The sequence below is a fragment of the Triturus cristatus genome, chromosome 8 (assembly GCF_964204655.1).
Source record: "Triturus cristatus chromosome 8, aTriCri1.1, whole genome shotgun sequence".
NCBI lineage: Eukaryota > Metazoa > Chordata > Amphibia > Caudata > Salamandridae > Triturus > Triturus cristatus.
In genome coordinates, this window is record NC_140591.1 from 301,601,969 (window position 1) to 301,613,970 (window position 12,002).

At 41.2% G+C, this 12,002-nt stretch overlaps 1 protein-coding gene across 1 annotated transcript in view; it reads right to left on the reverse strand.

The window, feature by feature from the left end:
• The window catches only part of CRYL1 (crystallin lambda 1), a 640,631-nt gene that overhangs the window by 501,780 nt on the left and 126,849 nt on the right, over window positions 1-12,002 (reverse strand). The window contains exon 3 of the mRNA XM_085621561.1: window positions 5,325-5,451. Coding sequence (XP_085477687.1) covers window positions 5,325-5,451 — 127 coding nt within the window. The remainder of the gene's footprint in view (window positions 1-5,324; window positions 5,452-12,002) is intronic.

The window sequence follows — 12,002 nt, forward strand, 5'->3', positions numbered from 1 at the left end:
TAGATGGTCCAGACAGCTATTGTGCGTCTCTTTAAAGTGTCTGGCCACGGGGTAATTAACATCCTGGTTACTTATGGCTCTCATGTGCTGGAGTACACGTTTGTGTACCTGCAACTTGGTACTCCCCACATATTGCAGGCCACACGTGCACTCCAGCACATAGACGGCAAAGTCAGTTTTGCAGGTTAACTTTTTAGAGATAGTCACCGGAACATCATTAAAAGGGGTTTTGTATGAAGTTTTATTTCTACCATATTTACAAGCCTTGCAAGAGGCACATTTGATGAACCCCTTAGAAGATTGGAGCCAAGAACCATTGGATCTGATTTCCGGACTGCTGCTGACCAGCATATCGCTCATTGAGCGTGCCCTGCGAAAGGTTAACACCGGGGCCTTAGGGAGGGTCTCCCCGATGACCATGTCACCCTGAATGACTCCCCAATGCTTATTGAGGATCATCCGCAGTTTGTTGTGCTGTCGGCTGAAAGTTGTAATCGGTCTCGGAGAATCCGAGATATCAATGTGTTTTATAGGTTGAGCATTGGGACTTTTACTAATACACAAAGCATCCTCATGGGAGATGTTATTAGCTCTTTTAATGGCACTGTCCAACAACTTGGTCTGGTATCCCCTGTCCAGAAACCTAAGCTTACTTTCATGTTTGGCCTTACTGCAATCTTCATCAGTGCTACAGATACGTCTGATACGCAGCATCTCCCCATATGGGATGCTGCGTATCAGATGTTCGGGATGGTGGCTGGAGGCATGCAGAACTGTATTCCCTGCTGTTAACTTCCGATGCAGTCTAGTGCGTATTCGCCCATTGTGTATATACACTTCTACATCCAAAAAATCAACAGAAGTGCTGCTGACACGTGATGTAAACTCTAAGTTGAGATTGTTTACATTTAACTCTTTGATGAAGGAGCTGGCTGTTTTTTCAGATCCCTTCCAAATCAGAAAAAGATCGTCAATGTAGCGATACCAAGCTATAATGTGATCATTCATGATATTGTCAAATTTCACTCTAAGGACCTGCTCCTCCCACAGTCCCATGTGCAAACATGCGTAACTGGGGGAGAAGCAGGCCCCCATCGCTACTCCTCTCAATTGTTGGAATATCTGGTTCTGAAATAAAAAATTATTATTATTCAGACAAGTCCTCACCATGTCAAGCAGCATTTTGTTATGTTGTAACATGTACATCGGTTTGGTTCGTAAAAAGTGTTCCATTGCTCTATTTCCATCCATGTGATGTATGCTGGTATAAAGAGCGGTGACATCAAGGGTAACCAATAAATAGTTCTCCTGCCACTCAACAGTCTTGATCTTTCTCAGGAAGTCCCCCGTATCTTGTAAGTATGATGGTAACCTTTTGACATGTTCCTGTAAAAAGAAATCAATGTAGCGGGAAGTATTCTCCAACATGCTGTTTCTGGCTGAGATTATCGGCCTACCAGGAGGGTTATCAGAGTTTTTATGAATCTTGGGGATTAAGTAAAAGGCAGGAATTACCGGATGATTGGTTTTAAGAAATTTGAACTCGTCATTGCTCAGTAATCCGGCACTTTTCCATGAGAGTAATTTGCTATTGAAACCATTCCATGCTGTTTTTACTATTTCCCAATTTGCTCGCCTATAACACTGGCGGTCATTAAGGTGTTGGAAAGCCTCGTTCATGTACATTTTCTTAGGCCACAGAACAATGTTACCTCCCTTGTCTGATTGGCAGATGATCAGGTTATTATTGTCCTGTAATTTTTTCATGAGGCTGCCATACCAGTTGTTTTGTTTACTGCATTGCGCCCGTGTAGTAGAAATATGTAGTTTCTTCAACTCGGTAGTAACCAATTCATTGTAAGTGTCAATGTTATCGTGCAACATTATAGGGTTAAAGGTCGATTTCGGTTCAAATCCTGTTAGGCCCGGCATATATGTATGTGTGTGTATATATGTATGTATATATATATATATATGAGAGATTTATACACACACACACATATATATACACACATATATATACATACAAACACACACATGCACACAGCGTCAGTCGTTAGAACCTAGTTACCAAAGGAAAATTATTATTGTTTTGCTAATAGCTTTGGCGCCTTTGGAACAATCTTCCCAAAACTTTCCCAGAAAAATGTTCAGCCACCTCAGCTCCTTCCTGGAAAGTTTCGGGGTGATCCGTTACACAGGGGCTGGGAAAAAGGGAGACGGTGGTCGTCCCAAAACCCAATTTCCCCATGCAATATTCATAGTACATTTTACCAATGCTACAGCCCAAACTGCTGAAAAGAATTACGCCAAATTTAGCAGAAGGCTAGATCTTTTTAAAGAAAGTGTGCTTTGTGATTTGGTGTAAATCTGTTCCTCAATTTTTGAGAAATTAAGGTTTAAATTATAGCTATCTGGACTGAAGGGCAGACATCAAAAAATTCAAGCTTTCTCATTACTCGAGGAGCTCATTTATTATTCAATGCTCCCAGCCAGGCTCACCCCATAATGCTAATTATGTGGGCTAATTTGCGTGTTTTTCCTGCTTTCTGGTGCTTCAACCTGGGCAGAGGCAGCACTGTGTTATAAAAGTGTTGTGGAGGCTGCAGGGAGAGCAGCAGTCCCTCAGAAATCATTTATTAAAAGTAATCTTATATGGTGTTTTCTCTCTCTGGACATGTGTTTGTTTCTAAAAATGCTCGCCAGTGTGGGTGGGTTGGAAATGTCTGCACAACGTTTTGGTTTTTACTTTTCTTATGTTTACAAAATGTACCCAATGATATTTCAATACTTGGTAATTTGTCCTTAACCTACTCTCCAATGGTATATGTCGAGCGATTGCCCAGGTGGTACTGTAAAAACTCAATAAAATAGGTTTTAAAAAAAAAAGTAATCCTAGATTTCCTGAGGTGTATACAACGTGAGACCAGGAAAAGTTGATGGTGTTTCTAATCACTCCTGAAGCTATAGTGTTGGTTCTTTAGCTGAGGATTGCAGAGCCCTCTTGTAGTTGGTTTGCATTATGTGACCTGAGGAGTGTAAAAGAAAGACTCTACATTTTAACTACATTTTAAGCCTTTGACAAGCCAATAGGTTTGTTTTGTATATTAATGTGGTCACCCCTTGACAAAGCCAATTTCTGTCTTCATATAATGATGTGGTCACCACTTGACGAAGCCAATAGGTTTGCCTTTATATAATTATGTGGTGACCCCTTGAAAAAGCCAATAGGCTTGCCATGTATACTGATGTGTCACCCCTTGGCCGAGCCAGCAGACTTGCCTTGTATATTGATGTGTCACCCTTTGACAAAGACAATAGGATTGTCTTCATATAACAATGTGGTGACCCCTTGACAGACCCACTAGGCTTGCTTTTATATTAACGTGGTAAGCCTTCGACAAGCTCATAGGTTTGTCTTGTATAATGATGTGGTCACGCCTTCACAAATATAATAGGCTTGCCTTCATATAATGCTGCAGTGTCAATCAAGAGGACGTCACTGATGTGGTCATCTCTTGACAGAGTCAATAGACCTGTCTTTTATATATTGATGTGGTGACTGATCCCTTGGTTCGTTCAAGTGTGATACTCATAGTTTGCCTCATCACACTACAGCATACAGCAGGGGGTTGACCCACTTCTTGCTCTCTTTACTGTGAGTGATGGCATTTTCCTTGTGCACATATCTGCTTAAAATGTAGTTACTTTCAGTGCCAGGGCTAGTGGCTAGTAGCCCAATTTCTGATTTTATTTCTTTGAATGTTTTTAAATTATTGCAATGGGTTCTTTTTTTCTTTTTTGCAATCATATGTACATCACTTTTAGAGTGGGGCATTTTAACTTTTTGTTATCTTTAATATTTTAATGATTAATGCAACCAAAAAAAAAATCAATTACAGGCTTGCAAATACAAGACCAATTGGCTATGCCAATGCTTATTGTTCCATGTAATACATGACAGAATCATCGTGGAACATTTTTCAACTCGATTGTTAGTTTTTAAGTTTTAATATGCATGTGTGCATGAATGTTTTTTTATTAACCATATTTATTTCCCTTTTCACTACTATTCTAAGTTTATGTAATTACTCTCCCCACAAGCATTATCACCGGATGGACCCACTGGCTGCCAACCTCAGTAGGATGTGGAGTTGATGCATTGTGTCCTAAGCACCTCAGAAGCTAAAGAATTGGAATTACTGGGGTGGTACCTATCATGGCGAGGGTCGCTGGACTGGACATACCGTCATCTGCCAGGAGGCAAATCCTGTGTGTAACCAGAGTGGCCTAATTACCAGAGAATATGGCTTAAACTAGCCTCTGGGATCACAAGAGACACATAGTCCGGGTCCGGGCGGGGGGGGCGGAGGAGACGCCGCGGGTTACAGATTGGGAGGTAGAGGTTGATTGGTGCCAAAGCACTGAACAGATGGTTTATCAGAGCTGGGGCTGCACCGAGAAATGGGAGAGAGTCAGGGTCAATGGGCGCAGGTACCTAGAGGAGAGCGAGGAATGAGATCGGGGGGGGGGGGGGGTGGTAGGATGCTCCCCTCTGTAAAACTCCGAGATTAGAGCCGTATTTTCCTATGTACATCAAGTTTGCTTATGTGCTGCTTGTTTCTGTGTCTCGTGGTACTAACGATATATTCACGATGCTTTTTCTGCTGTGAAGTTACATCGATAAATGATGATATACGTTCATGCTTCCTATATACTGAGCGAAAGTTAATTAAAAAACAACATTAAATACCTATTGAAAATATATCCAATATACTCTCTCATTTATTATACTATAATACTTTAAACGGAAACAATATTAATTCAATAAATTTCTTTCGTATATTACCTGCATTAAGTATATTTCCCAAAACAAACACAATTTTATATTTATAAGAAATCAAATATATTAAAAAGATCGGTAAAGAACGATTTTTTCTTAGTAACAAAATTATATGGTAGAGCACTATCGTATGAGGGAATTATTTTTTCAGGGTACTGAAATGCTCGATTTGATAGAGCTTGAGAATTGTAGTTTGATTGTGCCAAACATTGTGTAATACAACAAAAGAGTCTTAAACGCGTTTTAATCCGTGCGACCTTCGCCCCTTCGGTGAACGATGCGGGTTGTGAAATGCTTTGAAATGCAGGACAGACAGGTAGCCAGCCACCTAGCACTGGTGTAGAAACACAATGTACCAGCAGATAACTGGATAAACATGTCATGTGCATTCCCATTCAGCTTTCAGCCTGCGGAACCTGTTGAATACAGTGAACTCGAATGTATCGGTAGAGCGTCTTTCTTTTAATGGGAATTAATTTACCTGAATGAAGACGGCGCCATCTAATGCCGACTTTAAATCACTGCAGCCAGTGATCAGAGACATCTGCTTCTCTGGACTCAGTGACCCTCGAAGCATGCCGGATTTGTTCAACTCATCCATCTGTTTACTGGTCAAAAGAGAAAACAGCCACGTAAGATAGACCTCACTGCACCTTTCTTACCACTCACGTTCCACCGGGACCGAGAAACCACAAACAGTTTTACATACAAATGTGCAAAAAACAGACAAAGGACTCCTGTAAGCATATTCGTGAGTAGCAACTATTGAGTGAGCGCTCAGCGATGCAAGTGAACCTAAAAACAGGGCACAAGTCCTAAACAAGCATTTGCAATGCAATAGGTCTCGCATTGTTTTAGAGTTAGAGCTATTGGTGCTGTAATGGATTTTTTGTTAGTTATGTGAGAGAGAGTGCATGTTGTGAAAGTGATAGAAAGCGAAAGAGAGATGGCATATAGAGAAACAGTTATTTCCATACATAAGTGAGAGGTAGAGTGAAGAGAGAAAGAATGAGTGAATGAGACTTACAGCAAGGTAGAGTTATAGAGAGAGGGTGGTTAGTGGTAGGTGATGAGAAAGATCTAGAGGGGAAAAGATGAGAGAGGGTGGAGAGGAAAGCCACTAGATGTCCCTTTTTGATGAAGTAAAACACACAGGAATACCAATTCACAAAAGAACTGAAAACAAAATAAAACAAAATACCCTATTGATGTATTTTCATGACATAGCCCGTAGGTATTAAATCATATTAAATCACAAAACTTGCATGTAAAGTAATACTGCAATGGCACTAATCCACTGATAGATGTCCCTTGTGAAAGCTGCAAAGGAGACACTTTGCCGCTAGGTGTCCCTTCTTGATGAAGTAAAACACACTGGAATACCATTTCACAAAAGAACTGAAAACAAAATAAAACAAAATACCCTATTGATGTATTTTCATGACATAGTCCGTAGGTATTAAATCATATTAAATCACAAAACGTGCATGTTTGATAGACACACAGCACAAGGCTGTTTCAGGTGTAGTTACAGAAGTCTGTGAGCGAGTAACTGGCCCCTGTATCTAAAGGCAAGTTTTAATCAACAGAAAGCTAACTAGTTCATGGCTTCTAAGCAGAAGTGCTTTAGACAATCTAAAATAAAGAAAACACATTTGGTCTTGGCATTAATCAGACAACAAATGCTTGCAGAGGGGCTTTACACGCAAATAGCAAGGTAATATTGCATGTTTATTTTTATTTTAGAATTCTGATACGGCACTACCAATATTATTTCAAATGAGCTCTTTTGCTTTTAGTGACTTTTTATGAATAGTGTTGGAGTAGACTGTACTTGTGTACCCCAGCCCAAGGTGACTAGTAGTAGGGACTGTCAAATTACATGAATTGTGTTTAAGCTTTTATAGTGCAATTGTGTTGAAAGCCTCATGGGAGTGGTTTGCCCATACTGTAATACACCAAAAGCTGGTGTAATCATAAAAAAGCAGTGCATTTAAAATCGTAACGACATGGAATAGTGCCACATTTAACCAGAAAAATATCACCACACGCTTAGGATTTAAAAGGTACACAACCCTAGTTAGAAATGGAGAAAGTCTCTTCTTGTATCTAAATTGAAATGAGCATTTCATCTTTCTCTTGGCGCTAAACATCTCAGGTAAAGAAACAAATCCTGAAACCAGGCCTGCTATAAATATTTGGTTATTGGAGTTGCTCATTATTTTTGCGTAGTTACGTTCAAATTGCTTTACGATATATTCATCTTCTATTAAGCAATTGGTGAAAATATGCGAACATGTTGAGAAGGAATTTCCCAAAGTGCCTGTTTCAGATGCTGTATTTTTCTAAACGGGTTGTCCGACTCAGCTTATGTTTAATTAATCGCAGCATGCGCACCCATCTCACATCGATCTCAGTTATTCAATCTGAAAAAATAACACCAGTGAGCACTTATCTGGTACAACGGCTGCAGATGCCTTACCTGTCTGCAGCAAGTGCTACCTTATAGAAGCATCAGATGAGAGGCAAACAAAACCTGCACACGTTCTCTGGGACGACTACACACATGCACAGCTCTGCTGTCAGTACGGACTTCTGTAGTCCGTGTCTACACGCATACTGTCTGAAGGAAGAAAACCCATTGGAAGATAATAAAAAAATTAATCATAGCCAACCATTGTGCGTGTTAAAATAAAGCAGCATCATAACTGACTGTTGGGTGCTTTTCCCACCCTTACACTGTCTCGTTCTTCTGTGCTCGAGATTACAGCTTCCTGTGTGCCAAAGAACCAATGTAGATGTATGATGAATGTTATTTTATAATTAGATGTATAATTAACAGTGTGGCGCTCGTGACGAGCGCCATGCTCATTATGTAAGCAAATAAGTATGTTAGGCTGCAACTCTGCATGCTGGGCTGCAAAAACCGTAAAGGAAAGTTATTCTTCAACATACATAAAACACAAAAGCGGACGAAAACAGTACTTAGGCGCTGCTGCTTCCGGACTAAACAGAAGAAAACGGAAGTGACGTATCAAACCACCAGCCAACAATGAGTGAGATAAGAAGAGCAATGCCAGATTTAACCAATGGCAAGCGGAAACATAAATAGAAATGCAATTGGTGGAGTTTCACTACTAATATTGATTACTTGATGCCTCGTAGAGGCAGCGCGTTCGCTGCCTATGCGAGACCTAAAAAATAAGCGGGGGGCCTAACCTAGTTAATTAGTATGAAAGTGACATTACGACGTGTGACATCACAGCGCGTGACATCACAGGAAGTGGCATCATAAGAAGTGACATCAGGTCTTAAGCCCGCAAACATATGTTTAACAGGTTCATCAAGAGTACATTAGAGCACATTTCGAGTATACAGGGAAACCCTCCTGATTTAGGCAGAAGATTCACACTTTGGTAAGCTACACATAAAACAATGTTGCCTTTTGTCAGCGTAAACTTCTTCTACCCATAGTGTTTTACAAGAAAAAATAGAGATATTTAAATTATTATAACGCCTCCTCAGGGGTAGTAAGCACTATATAAATGCTATTTATATAGATGTAACTGCGCTGCCTTGCACATTCAGGTGAAAAACAGAACAGCTGCTTTACATCTGTTTCGTGTTTTCACAGTGCAGGCGGCAACCCATCTGCACTTTTAAAGGGGTTTAGAGATCCCCTTGCAGGCAGGTGTAGTCAGTGCTTGCACCCGCCTGCAAGGGGATGTCTGAGGGGGACCATGGGACTCCTTTCCCCGCCAGAGGGCTGCCATCACCTTTTAGGTGGCACACTGTCAGTGCGCTTCCTGAGGGCTTCTTTGTCTCTGCACTCATGTCTGTAATACAGCACGGGCAAAGAGGCAAAGGGATTCCCCCAGTTGCATGGGGCACACCCCCATGCAAATGAGGGAATGCCACCTGCAGATAGCGCTGGCGCTTTATGCGCGCCAGCGCTATCGTTATTACAGAAGGGCCCGCACAAGTGTCTGCAGCCCCTTCTGTAATACTCCACGGGGGCACGCACAGCGGGCACAAACGCCTGTTGCGTCCCCGGGGCACTTTCTGTAATACGGGCCTAGGAAGGGGCTTTACCTTGTTTAACACCAAGTAACTTTCATACACATCTCTAGCTCAGGAGGGGATAGAGAAGTCTGGTTGTCATAATTTACATTTCTATTTGTATGTTGTTTAGAATGTGTGTATATTACAGTACTTTGTCTTTGAAAAGTAAAAGCACTAGCGAGACACTGATTTATTAAGGATGATTGTGTGCTTTTTAGAAAGCTACATTGTAACCTCCATACACCACCTCCCCAAACTCATGTACTCCCAAAAAAATCTTTAAAAGCAATACTGAGAGGAGGAGATTCACGCTCTGTCCCTGTCAATCTCCTCTATACGGGTATTTAATTGGTCAGCAGTTGTGTAATTCCACTTCTAAAGTAGTTACATTCCAATGAGCGGTAAAGTGTCCATGTATTTCAATAGAGTTCTATTGATTTAATATATATTTCCCTATGTCTTCCCTAAAGGACACCAACTATGCTTATTCTATGTTGCTGCTGGTGGGCCAGTTGCAGTTTGGCTGGCTCAACATGGCACAACTTACTGAAGGTTCCCTGCATTAAAGATGCCCAATGCATTTAAATATTATGACATGAAGATATCAGACAGTTTTACTAATATGTAGATGCAGTCAGACCACTTTAGATTATGAGGGGCATGCCCTCTTTTAAAATGGGCACAAAGCCAGCATGACACACCGACCTCCTTAAGTAGGGAGAACACCTCACAATGCAGGATCACCAGATGGGCCATGAGAGCACCTGGCAGCCTGTGTGCAGCACAAGCCCCCACCTCCACCACTCTCTTCCAGTACAGGTTTTGGTTGTAAACAAATGTGAAAAGTTGCCTCTTTCTACGAAATGTGCTACATAATCATTCGTCATGCAGTTTTAGACAAGCAAAAATATTTTTGGGAGTTCTTACGTTTTTGAGAGTGGCTTAAAGAGGATTTTTGCCAACAACACTTTTCTTGGCACTTAGGACATGTATTGCCAGGTCTTCAAACTATCACACCCTGGCGAGGGTGAAATAGATATGTTAAGCAAACAAAGCCCTTTCACCTGTTCTTCCTTTCCTATTACAGATCAGCGAAGAACACCGCGGCTGTGTGGTTTCTGAACAGAATCCTTAGGCGTGACAGCAGTGTGTGTCTGAAACAAGCAGTACGAATTAAAGGACTGTGGTGAGAGTTAAATGGTGTGTATCAATTATTGTAGAAGAACAACTGGGGGGAAAACAAACTCAACAAAGGGGTAGACAGAATAGAAGAATCTCATGCCATTATTAGAAAATTGCTACTTGACCAGATCACGCATAAAATATGTTTTATTCTTTCTATGTGCAGAGACTAATAGATGCAACAATTATCCAGTGCTGAGCTGACCTGGCAGGGATTTAAGTTCTTTATTTGCACGTCACAGACAAATGAAAGTAGCCAGCATTTAAATCCTCACAAAACCATGCCATGTTAATCAAATTAAATGGCACCTACTGTATCAGCTTTGAACCAATTAAAGTTTGACAAGCCCTATACCCATGGGTTTTCCATTTGTGACCTTTATTTTCCACCTTGATCGTTCATTCAAATACTTAAACCCCCTGAGCTTTCTTGCTGACATTAATGTACAGGAGGCTTCGCCTTTTTAATATCAGGCAATTTCCAGTAATTTGAAATTAGTGGACATTAGTCACTTTCTGTGAGCACTTTTGTTGTGGGTCATAGTAAAGTGCACAAACCGCACAAAAAGTGCTCAGCGAAGAACAAAAAACTACAGGAAATTGTTGCATTGTGGGAAGCACTGAAAATAAGTTATAAATAAAAAAGTAGATAGAAGTTTTACCAAGTCATGACAAAACTGCGGGGTTAGAGGCTTTGCAGAACCATCCTGCATTTTGTCAAGGCGCACATTTTTTGCAAAAGTCGAAATGTTATCAATTCAATGGCCTAGTATGATCTCATAATCCGAGGGCAAGACCACAAATCAGCAGCGAGCTTTTAACATGCAAAGCATCTTGCAGGCTTGTGAAGAGAGGCGACTTCAAATGTGTTCTAATCAAGTAGCATAGGTACCATTCAGAATCAAAGACTTCGAATGTGCGTAATGCAGAAAACATTCTTTGTATTCTATACCCTCCCAGACACCGGTTGTAGTGGAAGTCCCTGTGCTGAAAAACACACAACCCCCTTCAGCGTGTGTTTGGTGCCCCAATTCAGTAACACAAACATGGGAAATACTTTTAATGTAATGGCGAGTAAAAGATTGTGTGTAAGCAACATGTTTTGCAATTTAATATGACCATCAATTCTTGGATAAACATCCTGAACTTTTACTATAAATACGCGCTTTTTAGGTCTCGCCTGAGCCAGCGCATGCGGTGGCGAGACATTTAGTGTGTGGGCTTTTAAAAGTTCGACCACACGTTTTTGGCTGGCATAGAGCGTGCAGTTACACGCACAATGACGAGCAGAGGCACCATCTGGCACACCACTCACCAGCCTGCGCGCGCATGCACGCACCACTCGCGTGCTTGTTTTCTTTCACTTTCGCGGCTGCATTATTTGAGCTGTCTCGCGCCTATTCAGAAAATACTTTTCGCTCCTTCCTGCCCACGGTAGAACGGATGCATTATGCAGGCTCCTTGTCCGCTTTTGTTTTACTCATTTTGTTGGGTTGTTCATTGTCTTCGCTCTTTTTGTCATGACTGAGCAATGTTGGTGGACTCGTCAGTGGAACAGAATGCAGTGCAAGGCGCCATTTGCGAACGAATGCCTGTTGAGCCAAATTGCTCCAAACAAGGGTGTCATTTTCAAATGTTACACAAAGCGCTTAGAAACAGGGTAGGTGCGGTATAAAACACTGTACCATTCTTAATTATCAACAGCATCGTTCTCCCATCTGTAGAGTGTTTTTGCTCACGTGTCACTCAATGCTGTAAGGTGTGTGTGTGTGTGTTGGTCTATTTTTTTACTAGTTGGTCACGCAGGGATACTCGATTCTCTTCTCCTGATTTATCCATGAAACCTGGCAAATATACCTTGTTTTGGTTAACAGTCTTTTGTTTTAATTGTACTGCACGCAAAAGTCGTAATCTA